At 49.3% G+C, this 27489-nt stretch overlaps 5 protein-coding genes across 5 annotated transcripts; 2 read left to right on the top strand and 3 right to left on the bottom strand.

Moving 5' to 3' along the window:
* Positions 1–5447: 5447 nt before the first annotated feature.
* BCR38DRAFT_412641 (pyridoxal phosphate-dependent transferase) lies at positions 5448–7006 on the top strand (the record flags this gene model as incomplete). Its single annotated transcript, XM_040858723.1, has 2 exons — positions 5448–5589; positions 5646–7006. The coding sequence occupies 2 exons, from the start codon at positions 5448–5450 to the stop codon at positions 7004–7006; spliced, it is 1503 nt and encodes a 500-aa protein (XP_040712217.1).
* Positions 7007–8141: 1135 nt separating this feature from the next.
* BCR38DRAFT_445099 (uncharacterized protein) lies at positions 8142–10365 on the bottom strand. The gene is made up of 4 exons (XM_040860986.1): positions 9813–10365; positions 9744–9761; positions 9365–9647; positions 8142–9161 (listed from the first exon to the last, which is right to left on the bottom strand). Exons 1-4 carry the CDS (start codon positions 9988–9990, stop codon positions 8246–8248), a joined length of 1395 nt encoding a protein of 464 aa, XP_040712216.1. The 5' UTR covers positions 9991–10365; the 3' UTR covers positions 8142–8245.
* A 57-nt stretch (positions 10366–10422) lies between these two features.
* Positions 10423–14933, bottom strand: BCR38DRAFT_445097 (uncharacterized protein). Its single transcript, XM_040860985.1, has 3 exons — positions 14424–14933; positions 11209–14276; positions 10423–11150 (listed from the first exon to the last, which is right to left on the bottom strand). The coding sequence occupies exons 1-3, from the start codon at positions 14778–14780 to the stop codon at positions 10607–10609; spliced, it is 3969 nt and encodes a 1322-aa protein (XP_040712215.1). The 5' UTR covers positions 14781–14933; the 3' UTR covers positions 10423–10606.
* Positions 14934–20387: 5454 nt separating this feature from the next.
* Positions 20388–22115, top strand: BCR38DRAFT_468262 (polygalacturonase; the record flags this gene model as incomplete). Its single annotated transcript, XM_040862770.1, has 5 exons — positions 20388–20639; positions 20699–21121; positions 21174–21303; positions 21361–21445; positions 21523–22115. 5 exons carry the CDS (start codon positions 20388–20390, stop codon positions 21779–21781), a joined length of 1149 nt encoding a protein of 382 aa, XP_040712214.1. The 3' UTR covers positions 21782–22115.
* Positions 22116–23677: 1562 nt separating this feature from the next.
* BCR38DRAFT_460309 (uncharacterized protein) lies at positions 23678–24933 on the bottom strand (the record flags this gene model as incomplete). The annotated part of the gene is made up of 4 exons (XM_040862399.1): positions 23678–24455; positions 24528–24679; positions 24771–24856; positions 24912–24933. The coding sequence occupies 4 exons, from the start codon at positions 24931–24933 to the stop codon at positions 23678–23680; spliced, it is 1038 nt and encodes a 345-aa protein (XP_040712213.1).
* Between the last annotated feature and the right edge of the window lie 2556 nt (positions 24934–27489).

Genomic DNA, 27489 nt, shown 5'->3' with positions numbered 1-27489 from the left:
TGATGTCTAGCTGTAGCAGCGAGGCGATGCCCCCGCGTCTCCACGCCGTATAGACCACGTCCTCAACTATACGTATTGCCAGTTCGGTGGACCTCCCAGCGCGGTTACCCATTTGGCCGTTTGGTAGTAGGCCGGCCGCCTCAGCTACTTTGGTGATACGCTGGCTCATCGCCGTCTCTATTACCTTCCCTACCGTGCTAAGCAGGGCAATGGGGCGCCAGCCGCCAGGGGTCTGCTTCTGGGCTGTCGTTTTATTAGGCTTAGGGATAACAACCACCCTCGCTGAGCGGAAGCGCTCCGGGTAGTACCCCAGCCTAAAGCTAGCTGTTGCCAGATCCGCTAGGATCTCCCATAGGGGTTCACCGCAGGCCTTTAGCAGGCCAGTGGGGATCAGGTCGTCGCCGGGAGCCTTCCGAGCAGCCGTTCCTTTGATGATAGACTCGATATCCATTGTGGTCACCTCCCTAGGGACGTTCAGCTCTGGTCTCGTCTGTAATAGGCCGCGATCGAGGTCCGATAGATCTATATACGGGTCTGGGAAGAACCTCTCAGCTAGTAATTTTGCCTTCTCATCATGTGTACGTGCCGTAAGCGTGTCGCCGGCGTCCCTCCGGAGATCTGGCAAGCCGTGGGCCTCAGGGGGGGCCCAGCTCCGTAGCCTAGCCCACCTCTGCAGTGCCCACAGGCTTTTGTGATCCTTCGCCGTCCCCTCGAGCTTCTCGTGCCAGCTACGCGTCTGCGCTTCGCTGATTTCGAGCCGTTGTTTTTGGCCGGCTCTTGTATATTCGTCCCAGTTGGTCTGCGACCTTGCCTGGAGGTAGTCCCGCCGTCGTCTCTTCGTCTCAGCGCAAGCCTTGCTAACCTGCGGGCACCACCACGGGACCCCAGCGCCTCGGCCAACGGTGCGTCTCGGGACCGCCACGTCGGCGATCTCTTGGAGGTTCCGGATAACCCAGTCAACAGCCTGGTCCAACTCCGTTATCGTCTCAACCGGCAAATAATTCATAAATCTCTGGCTTGATTCGGCTACGATGAGCCACTTATCCGCCATCGCCCAGTTCCACCCTTCAACACTGCGGCGGCCCTCCTTGACTGCTTCCCTGGAATATAAAAATGGAGAGAAATAGAAAAGGGGAAGAGCCATTAATACTAGGTTCAGGAGAGAGAAGTAGGAACAGGAAAAGGAGAAGTGGACGGAAGACAAAAGAGATATGCATGGTTCCCACCGCGTGTTCTCTACGATACCATGCAATCTATAAATCAAGAATCGCAACCATGGCTGGAGTCGGGAATATCATGACGTCCAGTGTATGGACAAGTGTGGCATCAGTTATGGAGAGGTACAAGACACTCAGGCACGAACTAGTCTATTTAGGAACCCCTAGGGGCCGATGTGGTGGTTCGTCCCATGCCCCTTCGTAGCACCAACACAGCCCTTAATGCTCACGATCTGACATTTAGGTATAAATATGTAATACCTTTTGCCACTTCTTCCGTCTCTATGGCTCGTCTGACGTCATTTCATTCCGATGCTGGCTCACAGATATATCTGATCCAGTGTGAAAATTACGGAGATGGCGCTTACTGACATGCGTCTCCTTCCGTCGAACCAGGCAACCAGATTAAGACTTATTCACCCAGAAATACGACTTGCTTGTTTTCTGTCGTATCAAGAATTCTAACGTTGCCCGTCTCTCTGGCGTGAAGGGGATGACACCTCGGTTAATACTCGAGGATTGCTCTTCGGTTTCTCACACTGGGCAGACGCTCCGGCCCAAATCGACGCCTTTCTGCTTCTCAACGTCTAAGACTCCCGAAAATTTCCCTCGTACGTCTATCTATAGTTATAGCCTTAATAAATGAATTTTACTGCCGGCCTTTAGAGTTGATGCGAGTGCATATAGGGGTAAAATGTGTGTATTATGTGTATTGGGAAAGCTTGGTTGTCTAGCTAACTCGCACCGTTGCCGCCCTACCTTATCTTATGTATAGCTACAGGGTGACCCTCTTTGGGGTCATAGTAGGAGTTCTTTAGAAATATATTTACTTCGGATTAGCGCTGCTAATTACAAATAAATCAAACCCTACATTTTTGAGTTGGTTGAATCGAATATAGAGGTTACTAAAGCTAGCTATTATGCCACCCCTGTCGACATGAACTGTATTCTCGGTCCGGTCCAGCTACAATGCCTTTCACCAATATCAACATACCAGTTAACGGCCTTAGGGTAAATCTATTGAAACTTGCCATGTCTTCCAATACTTTTTTTTATCTCCGGATGCCAATTAATAAAACTGTCCAGTCAATCCTGCCTAGAAGCTTTGCATCCCCTTACTGCTGTAGAAGGGCAGAAATAGCCGCTTTGACGCGGCTATAAGTTGGGGCATAGCTTATAGATTTTGCTTCGAGCTCCAATTAACTATGTGCCGTCCTGTACTATTGGTTAGGCGTGCTTCTGGCTAGATTTGTTCATAATCGGAGCTCCTCTACCATAAGTCGATCTGCTATCCTGTGGTGCGCCGTATCTTTTCTTTTGAGAATTTAATGCTATGAGATTTCGTCATCAGTGATGTCAAAGATGGAATCAATCATATGGATCTCTGTATAGTGTAGCGGTTCCAGGGAGACATTTTGCCGGGTTGATGCGGAAGCGTATCAAGAGAAACACCTTGAGTCAAGTGGATAGAACACATATTTTCAACGCTACTTCTAGTCACCGTGCGGGGTAACGAGCAACTCCAAAAGCAATTGCAGAATAATACACACTATGGGTTTATCTCTCCATGTCTAGCCACATTGTGAATAATTTCAAAGATTGCGAACAACGCTTGTGTAATAGTTGGGCTTGCGCGGATAATATTTAAATTACCTAATCGAAATGGTGGTGGGAGAATTGATGCGAAGGCCAAAAAGAGACATTAGCTCTCTTATCATGGCTACTTCTAGCTTGATGCGGGGTTTTGTAGGCCTTCGACCGTGCACTTGGCCGTACCTTCCCATTTGTGGGGATTGGTACGGGGAAGTGAACATATCAGCTCGGAGATGGGAAAGCTGCAGAGAGACATTGAGAGTAGTGCTTTAGCACTGTACGGGTTCTTCTCGGCTATATCCAGCCATCTGAGGAGCCAAAAACTCAGTGAACAGAGGTGCTCTAGCCAAGTACGGATTCTCACCAGCAAAATTTAGCCACCTAACAGACCAGTGAGCTAAATTTGACGACTCCATGTAGACAATATTGTTTTATGCAGAAGCTCGCAGCAGTCTCAGATTCAGGTCGGTGTAACTGAGTCTTCCTCCTGCGTAGGGGATTTCTGTGCTGACCACTTAACGTCTCAATTGAACGAGGAAGAAACTCGCTTCGAACTACAACCGACAATGAGCCTGTTGTTGACTGCTCTGATGATGAATCCTCTCCTAGCGGCTTTGAGACAAGGTCTAGGAGGACATAGCTCATATATATGAAAGCTACTATGTATGTAATCAAGCCCAAAATAAAACACGTTGTCCTATTAGACGCAGCAACGCACAGTCCCAACCTGGGCGAATCCTTTCCACCTTGTTATTTTTCACGTATTTATTTTCCACGATGAAGCTTAAAACGAGCGCTACGAATCCATGTCAACACTTACATTATCTTTGAGAGAAGTCAGCTCCAAACCCCAAAAGAATCTCAATTTAAGGACGCTGCGAATTCAACAAGGCAAAGAAGCAGAACAGAGAGAATGATTCCGACTCAGGAATGAACTGCCCAAAAACTTTCTGAATGAAACCTACAAGACATCACAACGAAAGCTCACCCACCACCCGCCGACCAACCCGACACCTTCAATCCACGCCACTATAAACATGTACAGAGGAAGATAACGTCAGTAACAAGGCCGAACCTCCTGTCATACTAGACGCTGCACAGTCCCTTGAGAAAGCCGACGAGATGGCCATAACATGCTTCCATGAATCATGCCATGAATCCTTACCCACAATCTGAATATATCCACTGAAGAAAGAATCACTTGATCTTTGCGAATGCGAGATTGAAGCGCAGGGTTGGGCCCGCGCAGCCTGGGTGAAGAAAGAGAGCGATGTTTGGGATGTAAGTAGACTCGGGTGGTGGATCGACAACAATGACTATTTCTCGCTGAGTGCATTAACGTCTGGTACTCACTACTAGTTATTTCAAGATATGGGAAAGGCATGGTGTTGTAAAATACGATTGCTAAGCAGTGAGACGCATGCTTGATCGGATGAACATGACAGATCGGCAGACATGCTGAATCTCAATTCACGACATTATTTTCTTGCCAGAGACAGATTTGCGTTGGTAAAAGGATAGAATGAGCTACAGAGGATTGGGTGCAGAACAATTTGGTATTCGTATTGGTGTCGGTGCAGGCTAGGAGATTTGTATTGGGATTTCCATGTGGCTCGGATGGATATTGGACGGGCTATAGGGCACTGACTAACAGAAGGATGGGATGTTTCTAGACAGATGCCTTTGGTTATTTTGTCACAATGTTATGGTGGTATGACCAGCGCATTCCTGATGAGCGCAGAGAAATGTACATATTTATGGGGCACGAATCCTCTAAATTGTGATTGAGCATACTCTTAGGACAGAAATCTACTCCGGCATAAAGATATCCTGCATCGATAGAGTACACTCCGAACGAGATACTTGATTGCTCTCATTCCCAATATTTTGTTACTAGTTTCCTAGCGAGGTACTGCATGTACAATAGTTGATTGATATGGCATACCTATTCTTCGCTAGATTCAACTCAATAGAATTCCCTGACATCAAATTGAGTACTCGTGGCGGGAATCGTTAGGCCGCAAGGGCAATAGTCCATAGTGAAGGGGAGAAACAGGCGTTACCGCTGTTGATCATCGGGTGTTCACTGGTGGTCACAGGTGGGTATGTCCAGAATAGCTTATTGATCTCTGACCTTCACGCGGGTTCCACGATATTTCACGACCCCCCACAATGTTCTAGGACCCATATTCCCGGCGCCATGCATCCGGCGCTTTGACGAGAGTAGGCCTAGCTCCAAGAATACGTCGATCTTGGCTTATCTAGTATGGTGTTAGCTTTTAGCACGGCCCACGGGTACTCGACAGGGCAGCTTTTGATATGGTCTCCTATCGAGTAGAATGCATCATGATTAATCTGAAAGGCGCGCCCTTCGACTAACATGCATGAACCAGTCATTGCCAAATTGCCGACTAGTCAAAGTTTCGGCGACATGTATACACTCCGTAGCCAGGGGGGCCCGGAGATTGTACGGGACAACATCCGATGACCGGCCCGGGCATTTATCTCTGTGGAGTCATCCGGGATCTACAGAAATAACCTCGATGTTTCATTGCCGGAATATTTTACTTGATAAATTGAAATATTAAGACATTGAACAACACTCCTGCGCTGAACTACCTCATCACCCATATCACAATGGACGACGTAAAATCACTACCTTCAAAGGACATAATCCTCCAGCGAGAATCTCGCGATGATGGGAGGCCATCACCTGAGTTCGGAAAGCCGATGCTACAGAATTTCCTCTTCGACCTGAGCTATCGAAACCTTAACCACGGTAAGTCGTGTTAGACTTGTGACATATTCTCAGCATACAACTGACCTGACTGTCAGGCTCCTACGGCACTTACCCTCGCGAGATCCAGAAAAAGCTACGGCACTACCAGGACCTCGCCGAATCAAAACCAGACTCCTTCATCCGCTACAAGTATCCACTCCTCTTAGACTCATCCCGCGCCGCCGCTGCCAACCTCCTCAACGCGCCCCTTGACACAATAGTCTTCGTCCCCAACGCAACCATGGCCGTGAACACCGTCCTTCGGAACCTGCAATGGAACGCCGACGGCAAAGATGAAATCCTCTCCTTCACTACCATTTACGGTGCCTGCGGCGCTACCATAGACTACATGGTCGAGTCGAACCGAGGCCTCGTCTCGTCTCGAGAAATCGTATTAACGTACCCCTGCGAAGACGACGAGATCCTATCCCTCTTCTGCGCCGCGGTGGAGACGTCCCGAAAGGAGGGAAAACGACCCAAGATTTGTCTGTTCGACACCATAACCAGCATCCCCGGTGTACGATTCCCCTTCGAGGCGATGACAAAGTTGTGCCGTGATTTCGGCATCCTAAGTCTCATTGATGGCGCCCACGGTGTTGGGCAAATCGAGCTTGATCTAAGCACTCTGGACCCGGATTTCTTCCTCAGCAACTGCCACAAGTGGCTGTACGTCCCGCGCGGTTGTGCAGCGTTCTACGTACCCCCTAGGAACCAGGGGTTGATACGGTCGACTGTGCCTACGTCTCACGGGTATGTTTCCAAGATGCCGAAGCGGGCCAATCCCCTACCGGTGGGAAGGAAGTCGGCGTTTGTGAAAAATTTTGAGTGGATGGGGACGATTGACAATAGTCCGTACATATGTGTCAAGGATGCTATAGATTGGAGAGAACAGGTGTTGGGTGAGGAGAGGGGGATTCGTGAATACATGCAGAATCTCGCGAGGGAGGGAGGCAAAAGGGTCGCGGAGATTCTCGGGACGGAGGTTATGGAGAATAGGAAGGGCACGCTGACGCAGTGTGCTATGGTCAACGTGGCGTTGCCCTTTCGGATAAATACGTCTGCTTCGAAGACGGATTCAACTGCATCACCAAAAGGAGAGCGCTTGGGCACATCGAACGCTCGAAATTCAGGTGAGATAAGCATATCGGAGTCCATCAAGATCGAGTTAAGCCTCCGAGGTGGTGCAGAAGCAGATGAATACTGGCTCCCAGAAGAAGAAGTGTTGGGCGTAACGGAGTGGATGCAAGAAACTCTGATACGCGACTACAAGACATTCGTTGTCGTGTACCCGCATGGACATCGTTTGTGGACCAGATTGAGTGCTCAAGTCTACTTGGATCTTGAGGACTTTGAATGGGCTGGGCACACACTGCATGAGCTTTGCCAACGGGTGGCGAAAGGCGAATATTTGGATTAGAGTGGTTCATGAACGTGGGCACTGGCTGGGGGCGTTAACATGGGCGGCTTGGTTTTTCGCGCAGGCTTATTACATCAATGAAAGTGTTGTCTCTCGCATGAATGTTATTTGACTCACGGGGCGGCTGCGTGGCACACTATAAGCGAGGAACCAGCGGGACCAGCTAAGAGCCTAGTCGGGATACAGAATGAGTGCCTCCAAATAGTCTGCGGCGCCTACAAAGCGACACCGGTCCGCCACCTGGAAATAGAGGCAGCGATCCCGCCACTAGACCTCTATCTCAGTGCCCGGGCGGCGAAATTTGAAGAACAGCTACGGAATAACGGCAAAAGGAGCCTGCTTCGGGGCGCGAGCGCGAGAGCGTCACACATACTCCGACAGGATACGCCGGCGGGACGGAAGCGGGCGTCACAATCGCTCAGACCAGCGGGGTACACGATGGAGAAGGAGGCTAAGGGCTCCGAGTGGATAGGCAAGGAGAAGGAAGCCCCGGTCGCCCTCCTAGGCCACTGGGAGAAGAGATGGCTCTCCGGGGCAGCACAACACGACCGCCAGCGACGCGCTATCGCCGAGGAGCCGGAGGGTCCCTCGATGCGAATGCCGAAACAGGGCAAGTACTCAGGCCTAAACCGACCGGAGGCGTCTACCCTATGCCAGATCAGGACCGGAAAAATAGGACTATCAGCTTTCTTATTTAAGATAGGAGCCTTCGGTGTGTACTCGCCGCTATGTCGCTGTGGAGAGGCCCCCGAGACGGCAGAGCACGTAATCCTCTTTTGTGGCCTGCTGGAAGGATCGAGAGAGCTCCTACGGGCCACTATCGCACCATGGCCGCTACACACACGTAGAGACCTGGCAACGGCGACAGGGAAACCAGCAGTCAGCGGGACTATCACAAGGTGGCTACTCAGGACCGGTCGGATAGCGCTTAGGCCCGGATAATATCGATCTTCTCAGGGGGACTTTGTTAGTAGGGTGAGAACTAACATAGTATTACGGCGGACGTAACGCAGTCGCTAATAGAGCGAACCTATGTAGCAGCGTATGTATTTAGTCCAGCCATTAGGGCAGGGTTTGACATACGGGAGTACTTGTAGAGGTACCGGGGGCTTCGAGCCTACGGCGTATTTAATAATAATAATAATATTTGACTCATATTATGCTACGGTGAGATTCTACCTTTAATGGGTCTATTTTAGATCAATGTATACTAGGTAAGTAACCTTATATGTTTTTCAGCTACTGCTTCGTATTCCTCCTACTCCTCCCCATCTCCGCCCTTCCCACAACAGCCTCCAGCGCTCTCTTCAATCCTTCCTCATCATACCTAAGCGCACCATCTACTCTCCGTCCATATACTCGGACAGAGTCAACTCCCAGCGCAGCCAATTCTTCCTTATCTACCTTAGGCGTGCCCTGGCCCTCGAGGTGGATGAGATGCGTGACGTACTTCCTTACTTCGGAACACTCAGAGTTTGGGTTTTTTGAGATTTCTCCTAGTGAAGTGTTGATGTTCCCTTGGCTCTCGACGCCTGCCCTCACAATGGCCTTGATGAAGTCCGTCGCGGTAAAGGGGGAGGTGCTTGGACCCGTCTCTCTGTCGTTGGAAGAATTGAGGATGAGGATCTTCTGCTTGACCCCAGGGGAGTTCGAAATTGCGGCGCCGACGCCCCTGACGATCAAACTCGGGATGATACTCGTATATAGAGATCCAATTGAGTATACGACAGTAGATGCATTCTGCATAGCCTGAAGGACTTTGGGATTGGCGCGTGTCGTGATCTCATGTCCGTAAGGGTTGATATACCAGACCCTATTGATCCTGGCCGGCAGATCCTCCTCAGCCGCCTTGCTAAATTCGATATACTGTTTCCGCAGTGTCGGTAAGCTTCCAGGCAGATTGGCGTCCTCAATCTGGTCGTGCGCATCTGTCTCTCGTACCGCGAGAGTAGGATCATCAGGCAAGGCGGTCGGCTCGCTGGGATGCGAAATGTTGTTCTGACCCGTAATGGTGTCGCCATTGGTAAGTCCGGCGCTGATGTGGTGCGTGAAGTTGCTATTGATGGCGGGGACGACGGCGGTGCTGGGAGGAATGGCACAAATTTGGGAAAGCAGGTATATAGAAGACTCCAGTGATCCCGAGAAAAGGCGGCCCCTACAGTACAGGCAGTATGTTTAGTCAAAATGCGTGAGTTGGTATTTGATAGCGACAGATTGGCAACTGAGGTACGAGGTAAATAGAGAAAGAAGCCATCCTGAGGGATAGCAATAACCCGAAGTAGTCGATCAAGGAAGTCCAGCTTGCCGATCCAGGGATGGAATGATATCATGGTGAAAGGAATCCAAAGGACAACTCACCCCGTCAAGAACAAATTGCCCACCGCCGCCCGTCCAAAGTTAAACGTACTACTCGGCCTAGCCCTCTTGACTATCTCCAAATTGACCAGATTGAAGAACGACCTAATTAGCTCACGCTTATCACTCGATATCTGACCCCACAGCTCATGTCTCCCCTCGACAACATCAAGCCACTCTGATCGCGCTTTATCCGGGTCGGAAGACAACCGATGGTTGAACAGCGCCTTGGTGGCTGCCAGATCGGCGTTGGATTCCGAGTTGGGGATGAGACGGACCAGACGACCTGTAGTGTGTCACGGCGCATCAGTGTCATTTTCCTAGCACCATGAAATCAAGTAGTGATGGTCCATGGCAGGGCCGCGGGATTAGGGTTGCTTACTGCGGATATCACCGATACCTGTATTCGATTAGTATCTATGTCTCAACCACGGAGATCTGGGCCACATACCAGGCCCGCCGAGAACGCGGATGAGTTCCGAAGAGCTACCGCCGTTGTCACTAATGGGGATGATGTAGCTTAGCGAGCAATTCCTGCTCTCCCGCAACTCGTTGAAGATGTCAACCAAGCTGTTGGTCGCCGTGCCTCCGCCAAAGATAACGATACCCTTGGGTCTTGGAGTCTCCATCTTGGATGTCGCCACGGCGAGCGGTGTTGATGCGAAGAAATGTAGTAGGAAAAGGTGCCTGGTAACTCAAAGCTTCGGGTGGAAGCCGGTAAGCCTCTACAGTCCCGGCGAAACGAGATGTTGCGGGATCTCGGCGGCTGGATCACATCGCTGGAGTTTCCAACACGAAAACTGGCTCTTATACAAAACTACGACGACCTGATTAAGTTAGATCCCTGGCTGTTATTGGTGATCGCAACGTGTTCTTGACGAATGAATTCCGGAAGTAAGACGGCTTGAAGTCGACGCCGTGATGTCCTCCCGAAGTTTGACCGGGATGGACCTAGCTTTGATGCATGCGAATCAGGGGACCATGAACACCCAACCAACTTCGAGACCATGGGTACATCGTATTGCTTACACTGAGCCAAGACACACTCTATTAAGTCTTGGCTGGAAACGAAGACTTGTTCTTTTGTTTTATGAGCAGTCAGATGGGGTGAGAATGATGTATCTACAACTCGAGCATAGCCTAAGATGAAACAAGTCTATGATCCTCAGTGGGGTCGCTGGCCTCAACAGCAACTCCTCTGGTGCTTCTAGTGATATAATGCATTAAGGAGCTTATTCCCTCCTGTTACCTCGTAGGCCGAGCCTGAGGCTGCGCCCACTCTCGGATCTTCTGTCGCCGCTCCTCAACCTTCTTCTCAAACTCCTCTACCTTGGCCATCCTCTCCCTCTCCGCCTTGATGTCCTTCTCTGCCTGCTCAATGGCCTTGCGCTCCTTCTCGCGCTGAAGCTGTTCAGGCCTACGATCCGCGATATCACGAGGCTTGTAGTCGCTGAAGAGAAACTTGAGAGCCTTCTCAATGACATAACAACCCAGGAAGTCGATAATCATGACAGCTGTCATGGTGCTCTTGAACTCAGGCGTGAATTTGACCAGCTTCATCTGTTCATTGATCTCCGGGATGAACTCGGTAGAGCAAGCAAAAGCAATGCCCGTCACGCCCACAATACCCCAGAACATGCCCTTGTTCTCCGACAGCGACTCGCGGAATGGCCTGCCTTGGTAATTGACGGCAAAGGTAGACACTTGCTGAATCAATTGCAACAGATAAACAGCGCTATTGAGAAGGGATGGCTCGAACTCGGCCTCGAGATCAACATTGTCGCTGCGTCTAGAGCACGATTTGGTCAGTGATCGTCCAGAGGCAAAATGCCGGGCCAACAACTTACTTGTCGATAGTGTCACAGTACTGCGAGATGTAGATCAGCGTGACGATGTGGACTGCAAATTGTCCCAGGATGGAGCCAATAATGTAGAAGTTGAAAATGTTCGGCTGAGGACGCTCTTTCGACAGCCCTTCCACAGATCGGGCACGCGAGATGGAAAGGAAGCACACACTCATGAGCATTCCACTGATAGTGATCTGCCCGTCACCAAACTTGATACCCTCGAGATACAACACACTGAGACTGTAGGCGCTGATCAGGCAGTTCAATGCCAGAATCTTGTACATCTGAATGGTAGCGACAAGTGTGCACCGGCCTTGGCGAATGATGTTGGGCACGGCGATGACGTTCCGCAGCTTGCTGGTGAACGGGGCGGCAACAGACGCATCACCGAGCTTCAGAGTCGGAGGCTCACCATCATCCAAGTCTTCCATCATAGATGATGCCAGCTTGTCGGCAAATCCGGCAGCTTTCTTGGCAGCTTCTTGCTGTTTGGCCGCTCTCGGGTCACTGTTCATCAACTGCTGAGCAGCGGGAGATGTGACCGTCTCGATATTGGTACCGTTCTGCCGAGCATACTCCTCAACTGAGATACCTTTCTTGCCGGCTTCCCTTTCGGTTGCCTTCTGCCAGTTGGGATTAGTAGGTCCAGGCGGGTAGAGGTGAGCGATCATAACAGGGACTGGAGGTGCGGGTTGGTTGAAACGCTTCATCAGATCAACTTGCTTCTGGTAAAGCTCCTTCATCTTGGTATTTCTGGCATGTTCAGCAATCCGAGTCAGATCTTCTTGCGTGCCGTTCAACAAGGCAATGCCGATGTGAGCCTGCTTCAACGCCCCGACATCATTGGTGCCGTCTCCGGCCATCAGAGTGTAGTAGCCCATATCCTTGAGTCCTAGCAAAATTTCCTCCTTTTGCTTCGGGGAAACACGGGCATATACCCATGTGTATCGCAGGAGGGACCGAAAAGCGGAAACATTATTGTTGAACTTAGCCAACGCGTACCCGGTAACACAAATATCCTTGCCCTTGAGGATTTGGGGGTCAATCGGCTTCGATGCGTCGACCTCGATACTGACCTTGTCGTCCACGCTTCGCCACACCAGCTTCTCGCCTCCCTCGTTATTTTCTGGCGCATCCAAGATGAGGACATCACGATCCACAATCTCGACCTCGCGGGCGACATGTACAGCAGTAAGAGGGTTGTCTCCAGTAATCATGACGACGCGGTGGCTACTTTCGTTGAGCATGCGAACGGCCTCCCTTGCGTCATCTTTCAGTGGGCATTCCAATACCAAGAAACCAGCAAACGTGAGATCAGCTTCGACCTTCTCTCGCTTTAGCTCGTTGATCCTGCCAGAACCAAGTTCGTTATCCGTGGTAAGCTGCTTGTACGCAAGAGCCAAGACACGAGAGCCACGTCTGGTGAAGTACTTGAAGGTCTCTTCGTAATCCTTAGGGACCGTGACAAGCATTTTCATAATTGTCTCAGGGGCACCCTTGACACCAACAAAAGTACCCTTCATCTTGTCGCCGGTCTTGGGGTCTGTAGCGTGAACAGTTGCAACTGAGCTTTGGCGCTTTAAGGCTGACGAGAATTGGAACCGGCGCTTGACTTGAACGGTGCCGGATGTGCCTCCAGCCGCCGTGACCGTGGGCTTAGCAGATAGGACGTCGTTCTTGCCGAGGGACCATCCAAGAGCACTGAGAGTTGCCTTTTCCATCGGGTCGCCGACAATATCACCCTCATCAAGCTTGACAAGTGCATGCGCCGTGGCCAAGACAAGCGTCGTGGCCATACCAGCTTCCTTGACGGGTGTCATGTGGCTGTGCGCGCCGTCAGATTCCTTGGGAGTATCTGTACCAGAATGACCGAGACCAAGTCCTGCAATGCCTTCGACAACCAGATCCTCACCTGTTAGCGTGCCCGTCTTGTCGAAGCAAGCGACATCGATGCGACCAGCGAAAGGAATCCGGAACGGTTCCGTACAAAAGATAGCGTATTTGGCCAGAGCAGCAAGACTAGTGTTTACTGCCAGACTAAGCTCCATGGGCAACTCAGGGGGGACGACGCTGGTAACAATCAAGACGCAGTCCAGCAGCAGTTTAGATCTCTTGCGGTCCTTCTTGACGCCCTCGTCCCAGACATACCAAGAGGCTGCAATCGCGAAGACGAGAAGGAAGAGAATGAAGAACAATGCCTCGGCATTGTTTGCTGAGACCCGTTCAGTGGAGTAGATCATCGTTCGAACAAGACTGCCCTGCGATGTTTCGAAGCCGGTTTTCAGGACAATCGCCATTGCTCCCTTGTCAGGGGGGGCAGGGACTCCGGAAGCAAGCTTTGGCTTCTCTTCATCGGGATTTCCATGGGTGATTTGGAGAACCTTGGTGCCGCCCCAGAGAAAAGCATTTTTGTCCAAGCCCTCAGTATCAATTGACGCATCACCGGGGCGCAGTTGGACCGAATCCTTTAGCAATGGCGTACTTTCACCGGAAAGCATAGCCTCGTTGACAATGACAGTGCCTTCAACGAGAAGCATATCACAAGCGACACCGCTATCCTCTTTAGTGCGACCGACAGATACCAGATCGCCAGGAAGAAGTTGGTCGCTTAAGATCTCAGTCCATTTGCCAAGTCGATATACCCACACGTCATAGGGCTTGATGCTCATGCCGCGGAACTCGTTCAGCGTGCGCTGTCTCTGCCAGACTACGGTGCTTTCGAAGGCAACCAGCATGAAGAGAGTGAAGAGCGAGTAGTACCAGTATTCATCAAGCATCCAAAGCCCAACACAGAAGATCTGGAAGACGAAGAAGGGAGCCACAGCATGTTCCTGGAAGAGCTCGGTGAAGGTTGGAACGGGTATATCAAACGTGTTGCTACCATAGTATTGTTCTAGGCGCGTCAGGTCAGCCTGACTGGTGATGCCCCTCGACTTTTGGAATTTTTCGAGTTTCGGCTTCGGTTCGGCGTCAATTTCGTAGGACAACGGGCTGAAAGATTTCTTCTCTACGTCATAGAGAAAACGGCGCTTCTGGAACAAAAATGACAGGCTGGTTTTGCCAGCAACCTGGAATTTACATGATTAGCCAGGTGTTGTTTAGATTCTGTCTGCCGATTCGCAAATGGGCCATGATTGACGATTACCCCCTATCGGGCTGCATGGAGTGGGTTCAATACGGCAACCTGCTGTAATGAATAGAGGGGTGTCACATACCTGGTCTCGATCTATTTTACAAATATCAGAAGATCCAGCATTGGCGATGGGAATGACCTTGATTAAGTGCGCCTCCTCGACGTTTTTGGCCTTTGTCGCAGTGAAGCTTCCTCGCAGGTTGACACTCCATTTGGTGCACAGCCATGCTAAGCTCTGGAGGGTGATGATGGTGCCGCACCAGACGAACGTCCACTCTTGCGACGAGATGTGTTTCTCATACAGATCGGTCGAGTAGTAGTACCGCGCAAAGATGGGCCATAATATCGCGAAGGGCCAGACGTATAGGTGAAAGTAAGTGGGGAGCGGCGAGAGGAGCTCGGCGCTCTTTATCTGGCTGTTGTCGACAAGAGGAGCCATCGTGATGGAATCATAAATCCCAAAGGCGGCTGCTCCTGACGTCGGGAAGAAAGGAACGTGATTAAGTATCCAAATGCCTGAGATGGAAACTTCTCGTTTTCGGCGCCGCGATATCTGTACTTTTGCCAGGGTCCCAGAAGTTTGGGTGGCGCCAAATCCAATCGGGTAGCCGGACCTCTGACGTGTGGCGATGGGGCTTTCAGTGGTGTAGAAGGAAATTCCACGGAACTCGTGTTATTCCGGCCGAGCGCCTACAACTTTTGGGGCCAACAAGAGAAGGCTTCTCACCATCTGACATCCACAATGAAAGCTGACATACGGAAATTCCATTTTTCTCATTGGCATAACGACTATTATAATTTGATGTAATCTGGATTATTTGCATAGTTTACATGACAGCAATCGTGTTTCCTTGGCCTAGGACCCTAACTACTTTACGGTAACCAGAACAATTGGAACCCCCCACTCTTCTGCATCATTATTGATTATATTCCGCATATGTAATACCCGTACTACTCGCTGTGACTTCGTCATTGGACACTGCGCAATTTCTCGATTTTAAACCGCCCGTATGCAAGCTTTTTGGGCAATATACCCCACGACTTGCAGGTCATCAAAATGATGCATACGGATTTCCTCCACCAACCATACCAGATTCCAGTGCTGGTCCTTGTCTCCCAAGAGTCTCCTCTGCACATATTTTAGGAATATGATGGTCCTCTACCAGGCCGGCTTTGTATCCTACGTGCCACTTGACTTGTATATTCCTCTGGTCCACAGTTATCTGACAATAGCAAACTAGCCAATCTTTTGTGGTCGCTTACAATGCGCCTGTCGACCGACTGTGAGTGACATGGACCGTGATTAGCGGAGTAGGTGAAACCTCAGGGGTAGATCGCGTCTTAGGGTCCGTCAAACCAATGCCGGCTACTGTGGGAATGTCTTCAAGATTTTGATCATCTCGTGACTTTCTGATGTTTTCTGTTGCCGAGACTTGTACCGCTTCGCGAAACAAGACTTGGCAATGACCGTTTCGTGCCCAGTGACCACCTTGTTACCCACCTCAGACTGCTTTTCGTTAATTGTTTAGTTTCTGTGTTTATCTGAATATCTTGGCTCAACGACCTTGCATCTGCCACTCACCCTTGTTCTTCATTTAGTCTCTTCATGGCCCCAAGCTGTCCTGCAGATTTCAATTATAACGAACATCCTGTTCGAGGAGTCAGGTCCCAACCTTCGTCCACCTTTGATTCGCCATCTCCAGGCTAAGATTAAACTCGTATACCCGATTCCCATGGTATCTCCAATTGTCTTCCCCCTCTCAGGTTTCGAGCCGCGTCTCTTCTCCTGTGGCTTCTGCGTCTCTGTTGATTCCTGCAGCCATTCACCTTCGGGGGGTTCCTTCTTTCTTTCGATGATGATGCTTCCCAACACGGTTATTGTAATCGACCGTTGCAATCTTATGGCCCAAAGCGACCTTCTTATCAACACTGATAATCCGAGTATCTGTTGGGGATAAGCGTTCTGTGGAACCAGTGCTTCCATCCACTCGGGTATCATCCGTTGAGCTACTTTCGGAAACTACAATTCTGATGAGATTAAAAAGGCCTGGGGGAAACCTTGATCGGTCAGCCGATTAATAAATGCCTGGGATTCTGCCTACCACACCTCCTGGGTCCTAGCCTTCATCGTCTCTCTGTCCGCCTCATTATCCATAAGAAGGTGTATATTAGGGTGTTCCTACGGTTGTACACCTTTATATAACGCCACATACGATTATGTAGGAAATACAGGGAAGAGGGATGTACTGGTGATGATGATTGATAGGACTAAGTCCCAAGGGCTATCTACGGGCAAGCCCAGCATAGGCAGTGTGCCTGGCGCACCTAACAGATTCATTGGCGACTAATTAGGATTGTGAGCGGTATGGTTATCGGGTTTATTTTAAGCTATAACAAATCGTTGGATCGGATGCGTTTCTGTCCTTCCAAAGTCGAAAAGCCAAAAAGTAAAGTTAGCCATCAGGGCGTTAAGGACATAAAGTGTGCCTCTTTGACTACACATTCAAGAGTGCTGGTCAAATCTAAGCATAACAGTGGCTAATGCACTAGAGGACCTTTTGCACAAGGGATCCAACATCCGGTCAACTTGCTGTTGTCCTATTCACCGGTACTATAATGCTTAAGTAATTATACCTAGCAAGTTCCTTTCTAGAGCTGCTTTCATTATGTTAAACAACCTATTATTAGCTAGCTATCGCATACATGAGGTGTATAATAGTAAGTAATAGTAGTATATTTTCTAATTATTCTACCCCTATATAGTTACTATACCCGTCCAGGACTTAGACGCCGCGTATATAATGGTCTGCCGGGCGCTTTTATATACTATAGGCTTCTTCTACCCAGTTTTTAAGCGAACATTACGAATCGTTGGTTCTCAAAGTCTAACCAATGCAGCAGCCCCGTTAGCAGACCTAAAGAAATCTCACTAAGGAACCCAAGGTCGGAAGAAGAGATACTCGAGGTCGCGTAACTGTTTACAACCGATTAGAAGAACGGCAATAATCCAGAGTGACCCGTATAAGAGGTCACCTGCGATCAAGGAGAATCACTATAATTTTTAGGATTCGTTCGTGTGACGGGCTCACTGCGAAACTATACAGCTCAACATGGCCAAATACTGTTAATTATCTAACTGAGGAGGAAAGTAAAATAAGCGAGTTTTCCGAGAACACAAACCATGTTTTTATATGCCCTCGATGGTTCCTTTGGTGGATCCGGACTCAAGGTCCTTGCAGCTCCGGATCCCATTTCAGGCACAGCCTGTCACAGTTCGTTTCCTTGGCTCTTATTCCTGCGGGGCTATTTGGACTGCCAACGGTTCGGAGCATATACATCTCCTTGTCGATACTAATATTGGTTTCTGTGAAGGTCAACCCTCGCAGACTCACTACAACCAGGTGACTTACAGCTGGAACACCTGCCGTGGCAGTGTCAGATGGGAAGCCAATCATAACCCTTGTAGGAGCCCCGCCAAGCGTGGATGACTTAGTCGCGCTCCCTCAAACCTAAGTTATCATCTTCTTTCCTTCGCTCCTTAGAGTAGAATCTTCGTCGATAGCACCTAATCGAGGTCTCTACCAATGCGATGCAACCCAGGTCGTGACAGTTTCTAGCTTAATATAGTTATACTGCTCTCGTATGTAGAAGTACTAATTGACTACCTTTTAAAGCCGTTGATTTTAGCAGACTCCTCAGGCCTTCCTATGTTGATGTTGATCTCGTATGCCTTGAATAAAGCGATTGAGCTAGTTCTAGTCTAATATTTTAGTATCCCCTTGCCGTTATAATAGTCTAGTAACCACCGTTTTTATATAACTTTATGCTGATGCAAAGCTAAGAGATTCTTACGGTAAGATTCACTGCACAATATTATTTTCTTGCTACAAATATAGACGTGATTCTAGCTGTATCTGCTCTAAAGGCCGGCCTCCTTGTCGTGATAGTATGCTCTTGGTTATGCTTTGTTTCTGCGCGACTGTCGTTAGCCATAGACCATTGCCTGTATCGGCTAATATAGCTTTACCCATATAATATTGACTGTACTAGTAGCGAGGCATCTTAACGGCTATAGATCTCTCATCGACATAGAGAAAGGGTCTAACTTCAGGAGTGCGGAAAAGTGTACATTTTACTATGCGTTTTACTAGTACACTAAGGGGCGAGACGGCCCGCACCTCGAGAAATTATATTACTGAAAACTCCATCTAAAAGGCTATAAATTAGTGTGGTTATGCGAACCGGGTTCAAATCGGCTACATACCCTTGCAAGTAATCTGGGGTGTTTATATGGTGTTTCCGGATTTAGAAGCCCATAAGGGTGGTGAGGGATAGCAGCTTGAATATAGTGTCGTAGTGGTGTCTCAGCTATAGACCGGTTTCTTGAAAATGCTATTAGATAAAACGAACAATGGTTGTTCGAGTCTCCCAGCCCTACATCTGAGCGGTTATCTGGATATATACGGCGTTCCATACTACATGTCTGTCACAAGCCCAAAGTCCCAAAAGTCATCAATCGTTTCATTAGATAGTTATTTGCTATTATACGCACAGCGAATTCTTTTACAAAAGAGAATAGCCCTGTTTGACCGAATACGCTCGCAAATGGAAATATGCAGGATCGGCAAATATTGGGCTTTATAGCAATAACAGTGTAAAATTTGGAGTTAGATGAGTGCTTGGTTTGGGGAATTGGGGCTTTGACAGACATCTAGCTATGGACCACCGTAGACAACAGAGTAGAATGATGTTGAAATAAGCATATTGAAAGCTGAATATGCCAAGTCGCCAAGGTGCGCCAAGATGCCACACTCAACAGTACCGAATGCCAAGATGCCATAGAACGCGAGACGGTGACGAATGCCAAGATATCGCGGAAATCACCAGACCACCCTCTTCAAGATCCTTAGCTTTTCTTTGATAACTCTCGAAGATTTCATCAACACAACTTCGTTAAGCAAAGAAATGCTACGAGACAAGTATTTGCACCATGGAATAATTAATGAAACGGATCATCGACCCTGGATTTTACCACCAATCAAGCGACTTTGATTTCCAGCAGCCGGAACTGCGTGCCGCACCTGCATTCGTACATCGCTACCCCACTAACTAGCACCGCTGCCAGTTGTAAGACCGCTTACACTGTCTATCTCAATGATAGAGGGTTCGGATCTGTTTAAATAGTGTCAATGAAGGGAAGGGCTTCAGGTCACGAGCATTACTGCTAAGGAAGGAAGAAGAAACCCTAAGATGTAGACGAAAGTCTGGTAGCTGTCAAGTAAGTAATTTAGAATGGACAGGGGAGAATACCGTAGCACTCGACATAAGAGCCGAAGCTGCATGTGGAGGAGACAACGTGATCGCACACGTCCACACCTTGTTGAAACCTAGTCCAGTGGGGATTCGAGCAGTATAACCTGGGTTTGCGGAGTGCCCCGCATCGGTTAGCTGTGTTCGCCATGCGACTCGCCCAGGAGCTGATTCCACAAGAAGTCTAGATAAGGGTTCGGTCACCACTCCTTCCTATAGTAGAAAGACACCCGGCATCCGGCCACCCAGCTTTCACCCATCGTGGAGAAGCGGACACTATCAGGCGGACAACCTTCACTAAGATGGGCATCTGTCCTGATCTAATTTACATACGTATGCCACTTGCGGTCAAAGTGCATGATATTTGAAAACTATGTCGCTTGCAATGTCGCAAGTGACATTGCTCCCAGGAAGTCAGGGGAGACCACCACCTTGAGTTGATATCTCGCCTTCTCTGATTGGCGGCACAAACACTGGAAGCACTCCGTGGCTAGGATGTTCGTTCACTATCAACGTAGCCATACCAGTACCACCCGATTTTACAGGTCGATCATCATTGGAGGACTTCAAGCTCCCGTTCTGATGGTTGCACCGGTAGCCTCGTTTGCAGTATTCCACGAAATACTTTGAGGATGCTTTAAGTATAAAGCAGCACGTTCCTAGGATAAAGGAGTGGATTCCTGTCCAGAGCCAGAATAGCCCTTCACTACCTCTGTGGGAACCAACTGCCCTCACTATGGTTTCTCTGACTTGCACCCTCCTGTTTGCCTTCGCGGCTTCCGCACTCGCTTCCCCTGCCGGACCCGTCATCACTCCTGCGCCCGAGCCCGACCTCGTCAAGAGAGCAACCAGCTGTACCTTCTCGGGTGCCAGTGGCGCAGCTTCGGCCAGCAAGTCGCAGAAGTCATGCGCCACCATTGTCCTGTCTAGCGTTGCTGTGCCCTCCGGAGTGACCTTGGATCTTTCTGACCTCGAAGACGACACCACCGTGAGTTGGACCAGACATCCCCATAATCCTGATTGTGATATTGAACCCTTGGCCTACAGGTCATTTTCGAGGGCGAGACAACATGGGGCTACTCCGAATGGGCCGGGCCTCTTCTCCAAATCAAGGGCAACAAGATCACCATTGAGGGTGCTTCGGGAGCTTATCTCAACCCCGACGGTGCTAGGTGGTGGGATGGTGAGGGCAGCAATGGTGGTGTCACCAAGCCCAAGTTCTTCTACGCCCATGATCTGATCTCCTCGTCGATTACTAACCTGCACATCCAAAACACCCCAGTCCAAGCTGTCAGCGTCAACGGTTGCACCGACTTGACCATAACCAGCATGACCATTGACAATTCTGCTGGCGATACTGGTGGTGGCCACAACACGGATGGGTTCGATATTGGGTCCAGCACTGGTGTTACTATCACAGGGGCCAATGTGTATAATCAAGACGACTGTGTTGCTATTAACTCAGGAACCGCAAGTATACGTTTTATCCAATTTCCAGTGTCCACTCTAACACACTGTCTAGGACATCACCTTCAGCGGCGGTGTCTGCTCCGGTGGACACGGCCTTTCCATCGGTTCCGTCGGTGGCCGAGATGACAACACTGTCAGCACTGTCACTTTTAACGACAATGAAGTCAAGAACTCAGTGAACGGTACAGCCCCTATTCCCAGCCCACTACCAGAGACTCCGACTAACCAGTTCACGACAGGAATCCGCATCAAGGCAACCGAAGGCGACACCGGCTCCATCACTGGCGTCACCTATTCACAGATCACCCTTTCTGCCATCTCCGGGTTCGTCTCCCCTCAATTTCCCGCGCGGGAACAAAAAAAGCCCCGATTCCCCACCAGTACTGACCTTGTTCATACAGTTACGGAATCCTCATTGAACAGAACTACGATGGCGGTGACCTCGACGGCGGAACCCCGTCTAGCGGCATCCCGATTACCAAGCTGACAATCGACAACATCCAGGGCGTTGGCGCCGTTTCCAGCAGTGGATATAACGTCGTCATTGCCTGTGGGAGCGGGGCTTGCTCCAGCTGGACGTGGACTGACGTCGATGTCACGGGGGGCAAGACTTATGGGTCTTGCACTAACGTGCCTAGTGTTGCTTCGTGCTCTGACTAGACGGCTAGGTGGTTCCCGGCATGTTTTATGCTATATTGTTGCTTGCACTGAGTGGTGGAGGGAGCTATAACAAACGTTGAGTCAACTGATTTGATAGGCTAAGGTGCACTACTTAGCACAATATTGAATGAAACGTAGTCACTCTAGATTCAGGGGCTTCAACTTGACCCCAAATCGTCCTGATCAACAGTTCTCTCCGTGAGGCAGGCAGATTGGGTACTTGGTATAATGGCGCCCGCCGATCCAGTTTGCACCCTCCACCCCGAGAGACATCTGTAACGAGTAAACCGTGATGGTCGCGGGCATTGATCTAAATTAAGTTACAAACTACGGCCTTACAATTTGAAGTCGGATTTCGGTACCATGAAACCGACTATCATCGAGATAAAGCATTTCAGCTATGGTGGCTGTGCTTCGAAACGAACCTCCCTCATTGGCCCGCGTTCGTTTACCCTGTCACAGCATGCAGCCATAGGGAAGCTTTGGTTGTAGCGCGGGTCAGTTCATGCAACTAATTCCTCACTGAGCTGCTCGGATACCTTAGGAACGTTTAATTGGACGCCCTGAAACTTGATTCGCCGATCCGCAGTTCGGAACTACTTCCTGCGAGTACAGGAGAATCCCTGACAAGGGCGCAAAGTCAAAACGAGCCGCGCATTGAACAAAGATTGTTCAACAGAAAGGAGGCATCATAGGACTGGTATAGTTTGACGTCCCGGAATAAAAGTTACCGACTAATTCATTCGTAGTGACAGAGCCCACCATGAGCCAAAAAAAACACCGCCGTCCCTAGGCTCTAGGTTAGGGGAATTGGCGCAAATATTCTCTCTATTCCCAGGGTCCAGAAAATCCGAGAAATTTGCTAAACGCTTTGCTCCCGGTTGTTTTTCTAAGAGGTGGACCACGTGGCCGTTCGGGGGTGGTTGAATACTTCGCCAAGTAACTTAGGGCTAAGTGAAGAATCCAATTTGTCCCGTTGAATTTAACAAATTCTTACAATGATTACTGACTTCCTCTGTCTACTTGTCCCGAGTCTGGTGTTGATCCAGACTACTGAAGTGCGCATTAATAACTAGTATCTCTAAAATCGCAGTCATCAAATGTACGTATGTGAAAGACTAGGATCGGCGGTACCCCTGAATTATATTGTAGGTGTGTCGATGCGGCTTGCAGCTACAACCATCAGAATTCATTTATTATTAAATACGCCGTAGGCTCGAAGCCCCCGGTACCTCTACTAGTACTCCCGTATGTCAAACCGTGCCCTAATGGCTGGACTAAATACATACGCTGCGTCGTCGGTTCGCCCTATTGGCGACTGCGTTGCGTTCACTACCATACTACGTTGGTTCTCAACCTACCAACAAAGTCCCCCCTGAGAAGATCGATGCTATCTGGGCCTTGAAGCTGTCCGACCCGTCCCTAGCAGCCATCTTACAATAGTCCCACTAACTACTGGTTCTCCTGTTGCCGTTGCGAGGTCTCTGCGAGAGTATAGTGGCCGTGGTATCAGAATTCAAGTTCAAGTGTAACTGGCTGAGAGGAAAACCGGCGCAATTAGTTTCCTTCCTAAGTAGTCCTCAAAATTACAGGTTTTCACTTCTTTCCACTCCATCAGCTACTATTTGTTCAATTTGTCGTGTTACGTTCCACGTGCACTAACACAATCCCCGTAGATGGGAAAACAGCGGCCTACTATAAGTACATAGGAGCAAAAATTGCATCATGTGTTGACTGTTTATCAGCATGTATTCCATATCACAAGGGTTTAACTATACCAGTATACATATCCCGTCCACCACATTCTTCCCCCGAGATGTGGCGTGTTCGTTCTAAAGACAAGAAGAAAACTACAAATGCAAAGCGCCGAAATGTTCTCGAGTGCATCCCCATCATCTAAGAGGCGTGTCCGCGGTTGCGGTCGCCGCATTCCTTGTAGCCATTGACATGCGGGTATTCATCAAGTTCCTGAGACTGCGCGTGCGAATTCGGTTTATTGTTGCGGAAGAGCAGGCCAAACATCATGGCATTTGCCACTTTGAGCAGGAGCGGCCGGTGTTCATTTGCGTCCACCTCGCCCTCGACTTCGGTTCCGTCCGGTGCCAGGTATATGTGATGGTCTTGGGGCAGTTCGGGACCCGGGTGCCGCACGTTCCACAGCACAGAATTGATGAGCATGAGGCTCTCCTTAAAGATGTAGAAGAACACTACGTACCGCAGCAAGGGGCTCAGCTTCTTCAGAGCCTCAATATTCCGGAGGTCCACGTTCATTGTGCCCATCGCGTTCTCCACGAGACGGTAGATGCAGCGCACAAAGATCAGCGTCATGCTCATGTAGAGCGTGATCAGTGTGGAATTGACAGCTTTGGCTTTTCCGGGGACCCTGGCCTTGATGCAACGCCGATGGAAGGTGACGGAGAAGTAGACGAAGACGAAGATGACAAAGACTTGGAGCGCGAGCGCGACGAGCACCAAGCTGTGCCCGGATTTCTTTGGGGCCTCCTTTGCTTTGGCGTTGGAGGACAAGGCTACTCCCGCAGCGTTCAACCCCTCGACCAAAAACATTATACTACCAAAAAAGGTGGTGACTCGGCCGGGAGAAAGGGGCGAGGCGTACGGCATGTAGTAGAATACTCGGCTGAGAACGTGGTAGTTGGCGAGCTCGAGGAATGGACTACAGCAGAGAAGAGTCCAGTTAGTCTACCGCAACCCAAGGTAGTGTGTTGAGATGACGTATCTTACTTACGGGCCAATGAAAACACATATCTGGCTCACCATGAAGAGGCCCAAGGGCACCCCATTGGTCGGAGAATATATGTAATTGTAGGCTCCGTATTCTCGCGTTGCATAACCTATAGTAAACAGCACTGCGCAGAACGGGTGCAGTCCTGTCAACCTCTAGGCCTTGAAGCGACTAATGGCGCAGTGTTATGGTTTCCGTTCCAACCTTTAAAGTCAATAGGTGGTACACTTACTAGCATTGCCAAACGTGAAAGATGGCCGAGATGGCGTAGGCGATTGTGAAGAAGATGGGTGCGCCCTTGTTTGGAGCGTAGACGTACAGGCTGCCCCAAACTAGGGTGGTTTCAGTGAATCATATCGCAATGGTCAAGAAGAAGAGAAGCCTTACTAGCCTCTCCAGTTTCTGCCATATTGGCGAGTCGAAATGTTCTGGCAGCGAACGGTTTTAAGGCAAAATCAATGGCTGTCGACAAGTGACGGACGATGCGTTGAGGGAGTTGGGCTTGAAATCAACGAAGACTGAAAGTTTCGTGATCCTCTGGCAGTGAATAATTGTGATGCAAGATCAATGGCGAATATTGAGGCGCCCGTCGTTAGATGAAGCTGATTCTTGAGCGTCGTATTCTCGAGTGTCGTGTTCTTGAGCGTCGTGCTCTTTATATTGAGTTGTTGACGTTTTGGTTGTTGCTGGTTGTTTGCTTGCTGCCTGAAATTGAGTTGCCGCTTTTAGGAGTGCATATATAGTATAGAGGTTTTGACTACAGACAGGGCTTCAAAATTGATATTTCAAGTTGTTGTCCGAGAACAGCCACGGCTTACATGTCTACGGATTGCACAGCGCGTAGCCCAAATACCCGATTAGGATAAAAGAACAGCCAGTAAATCAACTGGGAAAAGTCGGCCATGTAACTGTCACATGATCTGCATTTGCATGCATTTCAAGTTACACAGCATAACAGCATTACATCATGAAGGAATGAAACCCCAACAGCTGCATCTTGAATTGGGTCAATATCGACAAATCAATGCTGAAATGGGCCTTGGAGCTATAGACGCCCAAAGCCACAAAAGCTGCATATGCCTCCTGACTCCTAGTTCATGTCGGCTGTGCTGTAGTGGCTGACGGGTAGGGATGCCAATGATCATTCGTATGATTTCTTTGTCGACCCAAATAGGAGATAATGAGTGCCAAGGCGGGAGAAAACCGAGCCGTGTCGATTCTGTAGAACATAAGCGCCCAAGTAGTATTTTGATTGACTAGTTGTGAGCTAGGCAACCATAAGCCGACCTCCCGCCTAACCAGAGTGTCCGGTGAGGTTAGCATTGGCAACCAAAGTCCGGAGAATGGTGAGGGTATTGGTGATAATCAACGATTGTAACGAGTTCTCGCTACTGTTTCAGCTGGGGAATCACTCTTCGTGGGCATTCTACCCCAAGAACATGTCATCGATAATGCATCTGAATCACATTGCATCAAGAGTTCTTGGTTACATATGTGCTGTACCGGTCGTTGAAAGATGGCGCCATGGCCTGTAAAATTCATGAAAGTGCAAACCTGCTGACGCATATATTTAGCCATGGGGCTTTGATGAATTCCCGTATACGCATGGTGATCGACCGTTCAGAGGCTTACAGCTCGTACTTGCTAGAATGTTCGGGTCGATCAGTAAACATGACTGCAGTTATTGGTAACAGGTCTACTGACACACCAGCTATAAAAACACATAAATGATAGGCACCGCAATAGCACCACAGTAGAGACATCGCAACCTTGGCTTGATCTTTGCCAATACACCATGGTTTGGAAGACGTCGCTGAGATATCGCAGCTTGCAGAACCAAAAGTCCTTCGCATGGTGGCTGCAGAGAAGTGATGGTAAATCCAAATCTCACCTTGATAGAGCGTCTGAGATGGAGATAGCGTACCAGATCCAATTGCCTGTAAGTCTGCGCCCAATTCATGCGCATGTCTAACCAAATAAACTTTAGCGAAAACAGGTTTCCAAAAGGGGTGATGAGGTTGATTAGGTTAACTCGAGGCTTGTATGATGAACTCCACAGCGTTGCATTTTTAGGGACTAGCAACCCAAATGTAGAACTACTGACTGTAGCCAGGCTTGGCAGGACGTGCTGATGAGGAGAAGTGGTGTGATGTACGCGGATTAGCTGGCGAACAAATCGTCCATAATGCTCGCTATAGCGAGAGTGCGAATGGTAGCTGCAGAGAAAGATGAGTGATTTGGGGATAGCGCCAACGCCGACGGGCCGAGCCGCTGTAGATTTTATATTTATACCTACATGTGTGGGTTATATACCTAACGTGAACATAGGAACTAATGGAGAATTCATTGTTCACCTCAACAAGAATATATGGTGAAATCTTTCGTCCACTATTTCTCATTTGATTAGATTTATTGCTTTCAATGTTTCAGTAATCTGATTGAGCTGCATAATATCTCCTAACGAGTAAACATCTTGTTGACGGCGTCTGTTGGATCGGTTTCCTATCAAGTACGAGCTTCGTCCAATGCATCGCAAGCTGTTCGACCACTCGACGATCGAGGTTTCGCCAAGTGCCGTCCCGGGCCTGCGTTTCTCTGGCAAAACGGAACACGCCGTGCATAGGCGTCATTTGCGTTCTAGCTACAGCTTTGTAGGGTCTTCCGGGTCGGACCTGATGGTTCGAGCCACGAAGGGCCATTGAACTCTCAACCACATCCTACCGCGGGTTCTGCGTGCTTGGTTTCCAACGGTCTTCATCGACAAATTTATTCATTGGGATGACATCAAAAATCGCTGCTTGGAGTTCCACCCCACGATGATCCCTGAAAGCCCTCCCAGACAACTGGGTCTTAGCTGGAGCCGGATCAGGGAGCCCATGTATGATTAGAGGGATCTTAGGAGACTAAGAAAACACTGCTCCACGTTGAAACGTATATTCATTACCGTTAAAACTTAATATAGCTA

Source organism: Pseudomassariella vexata (genome assembly GCF_002105095.1).
Source record: "Pseudomassariella vexata strain CBS 129021 chromosome Unknown BCR38scaffold_13, whole genome shotgun sequence".
Lineage (NCBI taxonomy): Eukaryota > Fungi > Ascomycota > Sordariomycetes > Amphisphaeriales > Pseudomassariaceae > Pseudomassariella > Pseudomassariella vexata.
This window is presented reverse-complemented; position numbering and strand designations above follow the sequence as displayed.